The sequence below is a fragment of the Dermacentor albipictus genome, chromosome 1 (assembly GCF_038994185.2).
Source record: "Dermacentor albipictus isolate Rhodes 1998 colony chromosome 1, USDA_Dalb.pri_finalv2, whole genome shotgun sequence".
Classification (NCBI taxonomy): domain Eukaryota; kingdom Metazoa; phylum Arthropoda; class Arachnida; order Ixodida; family Ixodidae; genus Dermacentor; species Dermacentor albipictus.
Window position 1 is genome coordinate 35,359,918 of NC_091821.1, and position 14,229 is coordinate 35,374,146.

The window sequence follows — 14,229 nt, forward strand, 5'->3', positions numbered from 1 at the left end:
AACATACTCATTCGGGTAACTATTAATAGCAGTAGTCGAGGGCACACTTGAATGGCACTGTTTGCAGTCTGCACATCAAATCACAGTCATGCCACAGCCATTGTTGTATTTGTTTATCTGACCGGGCAAGTAACACCAATGTAAGCACAATTATTCACCCTGAATAGCTCTGCTAGCATTGTTAGTACTGAAATATGCTGAGTGAAGTTGAATGTGTTTTATTGAGGCAATTATTTAATTCACAAGCCATCGGCATACTGATGGACAGCCAGGTTCAGACAATGACATTTGTGAAGTAATGAATGGTGATAGTTGCAAAAGCTCTCAGTGCACTGCTTCGCTGGGCTCCATTCACAGAAAAATGCCTTTGCAACGACGAAAGCGTCACACAGGAAATGATTCCCCACTGCACAATGTTATTCGTGTTGAAAACTTTTACCATCATATGTGATGGGCAGCGAAACCGTCTGTTTACTAAGACTGAATGCATGAAAATGCAACAGCATAGAACGATGTTGCTTTGCAATATGCAGCCTTTCATGTGCACTTCTGGCGAGCTGCCACATGTACTGATGCATAAACATGAACAAAGGTAAGAGGCAAAGTTGCTGTGCAACCCACATGACGCTTTTACGAAAATGTATCTCTAAAGCTTTCTGTTTTCATAGGCGATCAAAATTTGTTTTGAGCAAGTTGGTTAATTACATTGAAGCAACAACACAAGAAGGAAGGACAGAAAACACAGCAAGTAGGCTGATTGAGAAGACGAGGTAGACCAGTGAGAAAGGTTTTAATGAGATGGAAGAGGCCAGCCCTGCAGTGTACAGGAGTTAGTGCTTTGAATGAGATTCGTTAATGAAAATGTGTAAAGACGTTGCTGAAAGAAAACTAGCAAAAACAAATGCTAATATAAAATAAAAGGACAGAAATAAGAGTATGCGCAAACATGCATGGAATCAGGCACACAAACGCGAAAACTAAGAAAAACTCAAATATAAAGAAATGTGCGAAATAAAAAGAAATCACAAACGCAAGAAAACATACACACATTTACAAACAGACCTGGGTAGAGGTATTATAGGAGCGGGTTCACAAGCTGCTGTGCCTACCTTCTCGTATGTTTTTTTTTTTTTCAACCGTTCTCTTAACACTGTCTTGGGAATTTTTAATTGCAACATAACACAATAATTGAAAAACAGCGCGAAGCTATGTTGTGGGAAACCATGTCGAGCGCTGGCAACACAACTTATGCATGACTGTGCCACACCACGCATTCTGCAGCTTGCGCGCACGGTGAGCACTGGTGGAAAGCAATCAATCGACGGTGCCACACAACGCACGAGCACGGCCATTAGATGCTCGGCCATCTCACTACTGAAAACGATCGTTCACGCTAAGTTGACGGCGACAAATATTTGCGTTGGAGGCTTCTTTTGCAAATATTTTCTGTTGAGACGCTCGTAGGTTTGTTTCATGCGCGCACGCTTTTCTCATTTCTCCTGAGCATGGTTTTGCTCCATCACTTCACCCCGTCCGACGAGAAACGCAGCGGCACAGTACAGGAACACACCCACCGCTGACAGTAGGCACCAGACTTTGGCAAACTTTTCTCGTCGTAACTTCTCTCGGGAGCGGAAAAAAAAAACAGACATGGAACAAACAAGCAGGATATGTGTTTGCAGCGGTCGCCGTGGGATCCTGTTTTCAGGCAAGGCGTAGTGCAGCGTCAGCGATGCTCGCTTCAATGTTTCTTCGCCGGATCATGGCTTGGAATAAACGCACGCGGCACAAATGAGGCGTCGTAAACTCGCAGTAATATTTCCGGCATGATAGACAATCACAAACAGTTTGGGAATTCACTGTGACGAGGCGTCGACGCGCACAGCTGACGCGACTTCGCCCAGTTCGAAGCCCGGGCGGCCATCTTCTCCGACGGCGGGGTCACCGGCCGTCTGGCGCATGACGTCAGTCCAGAGTGCGCGCCCATTGGTGGCTGTTCGTGTACATCCGCGTCGGAGGAGTACACGCCCCCTTTTTTCTAAAGTTGTATCCGACTATAGCCATATAGGACTACCGATCAGCACCAGCACGGACAAGTTGCTGCAATTAGGCCTACACAACACTATAGACGAGCTCATTGAAGCGCAATGTACGGCACAATATGAACGCCTCTCTAGAGACACATCCTAGAGAGATTAGACATAGGTTACCACACACAGCATGGTGTCAAGGTGGACATCCCGAGAGATACAAAGGAAAGATTGGTAATACCTCCCTTACCAAAAAACATGCACCCAGAACACAATGAGGACAGAAGAAAGAACAGAGCGATGCAAATACAGAAGAAATTCGGCAGCGACAAGGACGCAGTGTTCGTAGACGCGGCTCGATACAGTCGCAGACGGGGATTTACGGCAGCCGTAATCGATAGGGATAAACGGTGCAAGACATGCGCGACGATACGCACCACAAGTAACGAGATAGCTGAAGAAGTAGCCATAGCGCTCGCAGCAGCTCAGACTAACGCAACCGTGATAGTCAGCGACTCTCAGACGGCAATAAGAAACTTTGCCAACGGCCGAATCTCCCCGGAGGCACTACGAATTCTTCTTGCAGGAGGGCAAAATTACAAAAGAAAGATATACATCACCTGGACACCCGCTCACACCCTCGCGGAGGACGGCAACAACGAGGCGGCACATGATGCGGCTCGAGGGCTTACGGACCGAGCCGCAGTCGCAAGTGACGCCTCGACACCCTCCGGACGTGACGGTGCGGTAAATGAGTGGGAGTGGGAGGACAGAATGACAACATATAATGACATTACGAAACATTATAGGTTACAGAGGTGCATATTCCCGCGACCTCACGCAAAATTGACAAAAAAGCAGTCTGTCGCGTGGCGGCAGTTACAAACTAGGACGTATCCGAATCCTGCGCTCTCGCACATCATATATCCGGATGTATACCCTACGGACAAATGCAAAACATGTGAATCCAGAGCCACCCTGGAGCATATATTATGGGAATGCAGAGGGCTAAATAACAATAAAGAAAACGCGGCCTCTAGCAGCAGCCTTCGCACGCGCTGAGAAGCCGCGCTGCTCAGCCCCGCCCTCGAAGATCAATTATGGGCCGTCCAGCGGGCCGAGGATGCCGCCAGGACCCAAGAACTCCTGGCCGTCACCTAGGCGGGGCCTTTGGCCCTCCCCACCAACTCGCAGGGCACACAATAAAGTTCTTTCCTCCTCCTCCATCAACATGGTTTCAGGAAAGGATTATCATGTGAGACACAGTTACTCGAATTCTCGACTGACCTGCACCTTAACATGAACAATATCCAGCAGACCGATTGCATCTTCCTTGACTTTTCCAAAGCATTTGATCGTGTAGCCCATTGTCGCCTTATTGCAAAATTAACTGTACTTCGAATAGACTCCTTTACTCTAACATGGCTTCGTAATTTTCTTTCGAATCATCAACAGTTCACAGTAGTCAACAATATTGCTTCATCTCCTTCTTACGTTACTTCTGGTGTGCCTCAGGGCAGCGTTCTGGGCCCTTTACTCCTCCTAATTTACATAAATGATTTGCCACTCAATGTGTCTTCTCGCTTGCGTATTTTCGCGGACGACTGCATTATTTACAGATCAATTAACAGTACTGACGACCACCTGGCCCATAAAAATGATCTTAGCCTAATTCATAATTGGTGTAACACCTGGTTAATGGCTTTAAATGTATCAAAATGTCAGGTTATTTCTTTTAGTCGTAAGCATGACAACTCACATGTTTTTACAACGTAAATAATAAGGAATTGTTGCATACAGTATCATATAAATATTCGGGTGTTCACCTAACCGAAAACCTCTGGACCACATTGGAGCCATTCGCGCAAAAGCTTCAAGGACATTAGGTTACCTACGGCTTAATCTGGGTAATTCACCTTCCAAAATCCGCAAATTGGCTTATTAGACATTTGTTCGTCCACAGCTCGAGTATGCATCATCCATTTGGTCCCCACATCCTACCTACTTAATCGACATACTTGAATCAGTCCAGAACCGAGCTGCCCGTTTCATCTCACGTAATTGTAGCCACCACTTCAGAGTAACGCAAATGTAACTCGATCATTCCCTCCAGCCTTTAGTTCTTCGCCGCAATATCGCTCTGTTATCCTTGTTTCACAAATATGTTTATAATGCCCCACAATCCACACTTCATATCCAGATCGCCTCAAATACGTCTCGCCGATTAAATAACCACTTGAGTTTTGCGCGCATATACGGTACGACACAGGATTTTAACTTTTCCGCACTCCCTACTGCCATTCGCCTGTGGAACAATCTGCCTGATCACATTGCTTCCGAGTCAGATCAGGAAAAATTTCGTCAGGTGCATTGTGAACTCGGGCAAGAATTTTGAGGAACGCGCAAGCCACTCCCATGTCATGGGGAAACAATGGCATTCGCTCTCAATTTTCTATCCACACCTCTAGTAATGTTGTTCTACACTTTCAAGGAAATGGCGCTGTTCCAGGAGACGTTGATGACAGAGTGCGTTGCGTATAATGACCGAAGACCATGCCGCAGTGTTTGGAGAGCGGGAAGGACTATGTTGTCAGCGAAGCTAGTGATAAGCAGCTCGAAAGACGGACATATTGCTCAACGCGCAACGCATATTTATGAGGAAAGCAAAACTTCACTCTTTGTGTTTGTTCGCTATCTTCCTCAACTTGCCGTGTTCATTCGCACTCTGATGTACAGAGTCACCGTGACCCACAAGTGCCACTTATGAGGTCTCCAGCTTTCTCTAGCGGCTGGGTTTCTGCGATAAAGTGCAGCATTTTTTTCCTTTGATAAGGAGGCCATGTTTGTGCGGTGATGCGCCCCTCTGAAGGTGCTTACTTCTTTAAAGTGTTAATTAAAGCGCATTATTGTGCCCTTTATAGGGTGGCATAGTAAGGCAGCCAGATAGAGAAAAGAGCGCCGTCCTCACTTTGTCTGACACACGCACGCACGCGCGCACGCACGCACACTGAGCGGCGTGCTTCGAGCTAGGCTGATGGATGCATGCACACACACGAAACGCGCGCGTTCGAGCGCAGCTTTCAACGCGGAAAAACCTGGCGACAACAAGCACGTAACCACAGCAGGCAAATGACACCGATTTCATTGTTCATTCTTTTTTTAAACTTTTCGCATTTCGGCGTTCGTAAGTAGTTTTCCAGAAAAGAACAAAAAGCGAACATTGAGGAAAAGGAGGGAATAACTCTGATAATAAACCACATTTGGTACCTTCAATCAAAACTAATGACAAAAAAAAAAGAAGTGGAGAGAAAGAAATGAGAAAGAAAGCAACGAAGCCGAGTGCGGTGGCACTAGCCTGCGATGTATGCCACTGTAAAACAATGGTTGATTTCACCCGCCTACGTCACGGCATGCTAAGACAATGAAGAGCGTACCGCCGCCTCATGAACGGCGGAGCGGGTCGAAAAGTGGCGGAAAGGGCGAGAGAGGTGACTAACGCGAGAAACGTTATAACGTATCGTGCTCGCACCTCCGGTAGCCACATTTCGCGACCGTCGCGCACAGAGCCACGAACGGAGTTCGCACGTGCAGCACTGCAGGCCACCACTCCGTGTCAGGAGTTTTACACCCGACGTCGCCTTTTCACCATGACAACGGTAAGATCTGTAGCGTGCCCCAGTACTTACGAAGCGGCGTGCGAAATTCGACGGCCGTCAAGAAAGGAAGAAAATTCAATGTCTCGGTGGGAAGTCTTGAATTTCAAATCTTGAGCAAGTCTTTCTTTCTTCTTTTCTGTCTTCTTTTTTCATTTTAGAAAATTGCTTGGTGTGGATGCGGGCACTGTTCTGACACTAGATAACAGCCAAGAACTTCCGCTACTTTGGATAAGCGCTGCTTTAGACGGGCAGAGTAGTTTGAACAGGGTGGTTTACCCGAGTCTACGACATGGTTATTGAAACAACAGTCCGAGTACCCGTAGTTTCACGTGCAGCCCACAAGACACATTGATTCCATCTCATTTAGCAAAAGCACCGTAACTCCTCTCCCGAAAGCGATCGACAACTGTCAGAGGACAGCTACCCAAAACATATGCGTGCTTCGCGTACCTGTAAATGAGTAATGTCCAGGAATTTTAGACATTAGCCATTCGGTTATATATTGAACTTCCCCATTATGCACGAGCGTAACTCAATGCGCAGCATTAAAAAAAATGCTGTTTTAGAATGCCACCCGAATTTCCAACAACTTTAAATTAGCAACTTCTAGAGGGTACGTTCTTCTAATAACTTGCGTATTTACGGAATTTCTTTGCAACTTTCTTATTGCTTTATAGCAGCGTTTTAATACTGACCAAAACAATGCTATAACGCAGAGAAGATGTTACCGACTCAGCGCCGTAAATGCACATGTTAATAAAGGGGTGTATGCTCTCGACGTTGCTAAGTTAACGTTGTAAAAATTCGGGTGGCCTTCTAAAATATTGTCTTTTAGTTATCACGTTTAATAAGGCCCCTGATTAAGTTACGCTAGTGTACTGCGGTGAAGTTCAACAGATGGATGCATGGATAGTGTCCAAAATTTATGAGTATGATGACAATTAAATTCTTGAAATTTGGTGCTGTTTCGGCACTCCTCCAGTAGTGGCACACTGTGATATTCACTAGTGCTAAGACTCCTAATTTCGAAAATCCTGGTTTGACAGAAGCAGTGATGTAGATCACTCGCTTCCGACTCATCGGTGAGTTCAGTCGAAGATGCATGGAAATAGTTTATAAATGCTGGAATAGAATCAGCGAGTGGATGACCCCGAAGCAATTATCCGGAATGCAAAGGCACTCCGCGAACGGCGTAGGCAGACGTTTTCTGGCGCTGACAGGTTATGATCTACAATAACGCCGAGTGTCTTGACTATACTTCTTTCCGAAGCGTAGTAGTGTGACTCCAGAAAATATTCTGCATACTTTGGAAGGCGGGAAAAGTGAAGGCTAAGTACACAAATTATGCACGGGCACATGCATTCCGATTCGTACACTACTTCCTTCGAAGTCTGTGCTTTCTTACAGAGAATATGGCGATTTCCGTCGACCGTCCATAATGCATTCTTCGAAGGCATCTGGCAAAAAAAGGGAAGAGTACAGGAAAATTTTTTAAAAATAGTCAGCCGCAAAAGACAGCGTAACAGCGTTTGTAACGCTTGCAGAGTACCCCTTCTTGACAACATACCGGTTTGTAATATAAGTGATTGGACATTCTGAAAAAAAAAAAAAGGTTTTCAGTGCCTCTGTCCGATTCGCTGTCGCTAGAAACACTGGTCGTTCACGTTCAGAATTTATGCTCCCTTAAGGAAAAATAATTTTGAGACTTCAAGACTTCATTCCTCAAGCTGCACGCTCATCAGCTTCTCATGAGCTGACACCTGTTAGCCCATGGAAAGTTGAAGCTGCAATAGAGCAGGCGAATGGCCATGGCTTCTATCTTGAGCTTGCTAGTAACGCAAAATAAGAAAGCGTTGCACTCGTTTGGTGTCATGATTATGATACAAGTGCTTTCCCATTATTCAGAAGTGTCAACAGCTATTTAGTTTGAAATTCTTAATGGGCTGCACAGGCACAGTTAGGAACATTTTTCTTTTAGCTTCCATGGGAATATCTATAAACACTGAGAGCATGTAGGATGGTGCCTATATGCTCCTTATAGCCAACTGACAGCAATGTAAACCCTGAACCTATACTCTAGAGGGAAATGGGCAATGCAGTAACTGCAGACTGAGTCAGAAGATAAACTATGAACAGGTATAATGCAGACCGAAATCGTTCTACGGTTGTTCATTTGCTAAGTCATCGAAATAGAAGTATCAAGTAACACGCGCTGCGTGTGCATTGGCGCTTTGTTGTCTGCATGAGACTTACCCCCCACCTAAGTCTTGTGGTCACGCGCTCGCAGGAGCGAGGACAGGCTGATCTTACTCGTTACTTTGATTGTGGGTTTCGTGTGCGCTACAAATGCCTGCAGTCATCTAGTGAGCCACATAAGTTTTCTTAAAATGCGACTTTGACTAGGAAATCCCATTCCTTTATTTTTCCCGCTGATCACTCTACCTCCTTTCGTTTTTTTTTCTTTTTATAATAAAGTTCAGCAGCATGTTACACTCCTGTAACACATGAAGACGAGAGCCTGCTGGGCACGCTTGGTAATGCATTAAGTTATACGATCGGAGGGGTCATACTTCTTGCAAGACATAACGCGTCGCCATGCGAAGCAAACGTGTAGCAAGCCGTTGTCTGCGTTGTCCGTTGTCCTCTGTACGTTGCCGTCTCTTTACCCACCGTGGATGCTTAGTGGCTATGGTGTTGAGCTGCTAAGCACGAGGTGGCGGGATCGAATCCCAGCCCCGGCGGCCGCATTTCGACGGGGGCGAAATGGGAAAACTCCCGTGCACTTCGACTTCAGTGCACGTTAAAGAACCTCAGGTGGTCCGAATCATTCCAGAGTCCCCCACTACGGCGTGCGTCATAATCAGACCATGGTTTTGGCGCGTAAAACCACATAATTCTTTTTTCTTTTTGCCATCTCGCATTGCCGCGTTGCTGCTTTCGCAGTTCGGTGTCTTCGGCACGTTTTCAACGCTTAGCTGCGGCTCGCGCCAACGACGTTTCTCTTCGAGTTGACGTTGCATCGAGGGGAAAGCAGCACTCGCGGTCGAACGCCTTGCTCCCGTCCCTTCACACGTCGTACCTCGTTTCCCGCTTGGCGAGCATCCTCGGCCATAGCGTACTTCCGAGGGGGGTATGCAATGCTTTATCGATCGTTCGGATACTTGTTTTGAGCTTGCTGTTTATTGATACGTATGCTGTTCAGTGTGCCGTATGGGTGATTTCGATGACTGAATTGTTCGCTTCAGTTTGCTGAGCGCTTGTAGCCTCTGTCTTAAGGGTGCATGAACCATTGCATTTTCTTGCTTGCTTAAGGGGTAGGAGCCATAGCATTTTTGCTTGACTATGGAGGTATATGCCATTGCTGATGATTATATTTTTTGTCCCACTCGACTAGACGCCGCGCTTTTTAGGCATGAGTCATTGCAACGAGCCACTTTAGACTTTCGCCATAATATTTTGCTCGCATTTTCACGGCAGCAGTGCCGTGAAAAACGTTTCTTCGTATATTCAAAAAGTGTGTCTAAAAGTATTCTTTCAAAACTCTATTTTCGATGATTTCGCGACAATACCTTATTTGGTTAGTAGAATAGAAAATGAAGGTTAAAGTTCGATTTCTCGTTGCGAACCATAAACTTAGCGCTGGTACGTCAATGTGACGTCACGAATTTTTGTCCTTTTTCAACCTTTTTGTCCGCGCTGTGGCAGCTGATGTCTTCAGATATAAGGAACGTGTCCTATACTTAGCAGTAAAATTAACTTTTCAACATTCTAACTCTACAGCAAAATTCGTGCCAGCGGGAGAGTTCTATATATTTACAGGCTGTTGTAAGTTCTTTTGTTCGAGAGGGTTTAATGGGAAGTTTGTTGGGAAGTCTTCTTGTAAGCACAAAATAGGTCTCTGCTATAGGATCTCAGTGTATAGTAGTGGTGAGACTGAGAGGATAATGTTGTAACAAGTAGAGTCGGCCGAGGACTTGTTTTGTTGTTTCTAAACACCGCGGAAACTAAGGCTATCCCTTGCCTTAAAAGAATAATAAACGTAAAAAATAAACGACAAGAAATAAACGAAACATAGGAAACAGCATTCCGTGTACTTGATCTCCGGCGTCAACATTCGAAGAAAAAAAAACAAGGTTTATATGGGCCACTTAGGTAATGCTCAAGACGTCATGTTACGGACGAGGGTTCATGCACTATCTAAAAATAACGTCTGCCGATATTGTTGTGAACAATAAATATGCACGACTAAGTAGCGTCAAAGATAGAGTTTGTTGGTTCTCCATGCTCTATAATGTAACAGGATGCAATAGGATGTAATGTAATGACTTAGGAAAACAACTAAAACGGAAGGCTAGAGAACAGACAAAGGCAAGCGCTGACTTTGAACTCTGAGTGTCAGTACTTGACTTTGTCTGCTCTTCGGTTTTTGTACCGTCCCAAGTCGTGCTGTTACATTCTGCTTCACATTGCAGGTGGGGCTCCTCTAAAATGTTGCTTTCGAAGCACCTGGCACAACGTTTAAACGTTCCGCCATCAGATGCGCAGGTTCATTCATCGCTGCCCCTGTTTTCCAAGCGTGCGATGGAAAACTGCAATATCATTTGTTCTGAGAGTTATTATACGGAGGCCTTCAACAAAGCGTTGTGCGTGCAGGAATTCCTTCGGCAAGCTGTTCTCAAAGTTGTAAGAACGTTAAGAGACTCACGAATTATCGAAATAAATCTGAACATTTCAAGTGGACTCGACAAAGTTACACTTTCTTTCCTTCCGAGAAGGGTCGAATACAGCAGGGACATACCGTTAGCCTTCTTGAGGCCGCTAATCTCGTCATCACGGATAAAAGGCACGGACAAAGGAAAACGGTAGCATCTAGGCGAAAGGTAACGGCACGCTGGCAATAACTGTCTGCATCGTCTCATGGCCGTGCCGCTTTAATTCGCTTATAATGCCTCCCTTCCCATTGCGCAAGCAGCGGCAACGCGGACAGCTTTCACTGTGGGAAACAATGGCCGTCTCTGGGTTGAGATAATGTTACTTTCACAAGTAGAAGGCGCAGGCTGGACACCCTGTTGTCCGCCTGGACGGAGTTATATTGTTCAAAACCTTGGGACGCCAGCCAAATTGGAAATGGTGACTCTCGGCTCGACCGCTTTTGTCTCTGGCACGTCTAGAGACTGATGCATCTCGCGCCTCGCAGATCGTGAAAGAATGAGAAGCTTAATTTATGCGAGGCCGTGCTATCAAGTTTGCAGCTTTTCCTATAGAGAAGCCGATATTTATCGTCTGATAACTAGAGGAGAATGGGCGCAAGAAATCGAGAGCTAAAGGACGCGAAGCACAAGCCAGACATTACTCTCCACATTTCGCGGGGTTAACTTATCAGTCGGAAAAAGATTACTACGAAATTCGTACATCGCTTAAAATACCGCATTTAGATGTCCCTTAGCTGTCCCTACAAATGACTCATTGACACTTTGATAGTTATAATAGTAAGTCTCAAGTTAGATAATTATTTACAGTTACCTAATTAAATATCAGTAACAAAAAAGTTACTGGCGGCTACTCCACTCTACTGGAAACAATATGCAAAGGGTTTTCTTCTAGTTACGCATTCCTCTTTTTTTTCTTAAATCGTGGTGCATGATAGTTCATTGGGACACCCTGTATATATTTATAACCTCTGCATGCAACTGACGATATTTCCCTCCTTAATAAATGTTGCAAATTACTAGAAATGCTTTATTTTCCATGAGTCGTTAGCATTGCTCATTGGAAAGAGAAGCCATACTGAGACACATACCATTCACGTGCACTTTACACGCCATTGATAAAAGACTGCCGAAGGGGTCACTGAAGTCTACAGGTTTTTTTCAGGGTCAAAAAAACACGCAAAGCAATTTGGAGTGAGGTGAATATACAGCAACATATTCCTTCTCTAGGAATAGGCTATCCATACCTTTAGAAATATTTGTTAATTGACTACCTCCTCTTCTTTTAAAAATATAATAAAATTTGTCCTGTGTATATATTTAAATATATTGTTATGTACATGATATTGACAGTGGAAATAAAAAAAAAATACGTTGAAGCGAGGAAATACGGATCACGCAGCCGCCGCTAGTGCTTCTAATGCGCTTGTACTCCTATTGTCAGCATTTGCAAAAATAAAGCGAAACCATATATATATATATATATATATATATATATATATATATATATATATATATATATATATATATATATATATATATATATATATATATATATATGAATTAAATGTCATGCACGTCCGCCACAACAGTGATGCAGTAAGCTATCGGGCACAATAAAATTATAAGTGAAAAAGTAGAGGCAAGTCAAAAGATACATCAAATGATGCGGGTCACAAAACTCTGGTAATGATACTCTAGGTGTGTGCTTACGGGGAGGGGGGGAGGTCAGCTTCGGCATCGCCAGCGGGGGCTCTGACTCCCTCCCTCCCGCGGCTGCAGTCTCTTAAAGGTAGGCGCTTGCTGGGATGTCGGTGCACCTTAATGGAAAAGAAACTGCGGTGTGATAAAAACTAACGCTGTACCTCATAGCCAATGTGTACGAGGGCTTTGGGACGTAAGATATAGACTACATGGGTCATGCCGTTCTACTAATGTAAACTTGATATGCTGCGAACAACAACAACAACAACAACAACAACAACAACAACAACAACAATAATAATAATAATAATAATAATAATAATAATAATAATAATAATAATAATAATAATAATAATAATAATGTTTATTCGCATCACTGTAAAAGGTACATGATTCTGCAGCCCGGCAGAAAAAGCAGTCGTATCCACAGCCTGACAAGGCGCCACTGGGTCCCGAATTGGCAGCTCCAAACACAGAGATATACGCGTACAAAATACGCACAGATGATTGAAACTACTAAATATGCTTTATATAAATATGATACGTCTTTTGAGCAAGACATATACGCATCGGTACCATCTCAACACACAAAGAAGTGGCAGAACTCGGAATGAATAAAACATACAGTAAGAACATGAAAGAACATGCCGTGTGTCGCAGCTAACTTTAGCCACGTTGTTCAACGAAAAAAAAGAACACTGTGCAAGAGACATTTATGAGACCTACGGTGTCTGACGACCGAACGCGGGTCGCAGGTCTTCAAATCATATCTTGCATAGTGTTTTTTTTTTTTCGTTCAAACAGCTTGACTAACATTAGCTGGGACACCCTATATATAGCCTACAGACATACTGAAGTGGTCATGTAACTCTTTAAAGGTGATATTTTCACATTCAATGTTTTGTAATTCAAATAACAAAGCTGCTAAAGTTGATGGATTATCAAAGCCAAAGTTTTTCAATGCATGATTCACCAGCATAGCCTCTGTAGGAAGTACGCGGACAGGGCATTTGTTCTGAAACCTCTTGTTTCACCTGGTAATGTTATCAGGTCGCATGGGCTCAACCACGCGCAGTTCGGTGAATTGCTGAAGCAGGCGGAATCTGAGTTGAGGGCCTGATGTATTACACGGCAGTTCGGTGGCTGAGCAGCGGAAAAGTGTTGTCTCGTCCCTTTAACCTTAGGAAAGAACGAGTACCTTGAACAAAAGAAACCGGCTCGAGCCACTGCCATCCTGTAACGAGTTGCTCTGGATATTGGCATTTTGCGTGGACTTACCAGCCGGTACGAATAAGCTTAATCTGAAGCTCCAAGGAGAGGCACCCTTATTCAGGACCTGTGCATGGTTGTAAAAGGCTTCTGCTCAAGAATGCAGCATTTTTCAGAAGCAGATGTAAAAATCGAAGAGTATTAGTTGAAGCGCGAAATTGACACAGAGTACAGGAAACCAGACATTGATCCCTGAGTCCATTTCGCGCTTCCCCTCTCCTCAGGGATTACCACCTATCCCGGTCCCAAACGTTGAAAAATTTAAAGCGGAAGCATTCCCGCTGCTGCTCATCAATTAGGGTGGAGGCTGATACGAAATTTTCTGTCCCTATTTATGACAAGAATCCTAGTTGATCTACGCACACAATTTTGTCAGGGATTCTGTGGCCTTGATGCCAAGAAAGAAAAACTAGAGATTTTCCTAAATCTATTTAGTTGCGATGTCGATTCCCTTCCAGGTTTCTTTTTTCAATTAGAAGCAATTAAACTGCAGTCAAACGACATATTGAAGGACAAGTACAAGGAAGAATATCTAAACAGTTTCTAGAAGTTATTAAGTTCCGAGCAGTGCTGTAACTTAAAGCAATTTGCCCACAGGTAAATGTCAGTTTTTAATACTGCCTAATTTGTAAGCAAACCTTCTTCAGAATGAAAAATGGAAGTTGACATACATGGCTAATTTGTCACACAAGGACCTGAGTTCATTGCGTATTATTGTCTCATTAAACGTGCCACCACATGTCACTGAAATCATAAAGTCCCAAGTACCAGGTCCAACACTCACATTTTGCCCCGTCCTATACGTATTGACAACGGGACGCAATTTTCATGCATTCAAGTAGAGTACAATCTGCTTAGTGC

General features: G+C 44.2%; 1 protein-coding gene across 1 annotated transcript in view; it reads left to right on the plus strand.

The window, feature by feature from the left end:
- The first annotated feature begins 5,557 nt into the window (after positions 1-5,557).
- LOC135901052 (acyl-CoA Delta-9 desaturase-like) overlaps positions 5,558-14,229 on the plus strand; it is a 41,937-nt gene continuing 33,265 nt past the window's right edge. Inside the window, exon 1 of the mRNA XM_065430698.1 lies at positions 5,558-5,686. Within this exon, the coding sequence (XP_065286770.1) occupies positions 5,678-5,686 (9 nt within the window). The 5' untranslated portion in view covers positions 5,558-5,677. The remainder of the gene's footprint in view (positions 5,687-14,229) is intronic.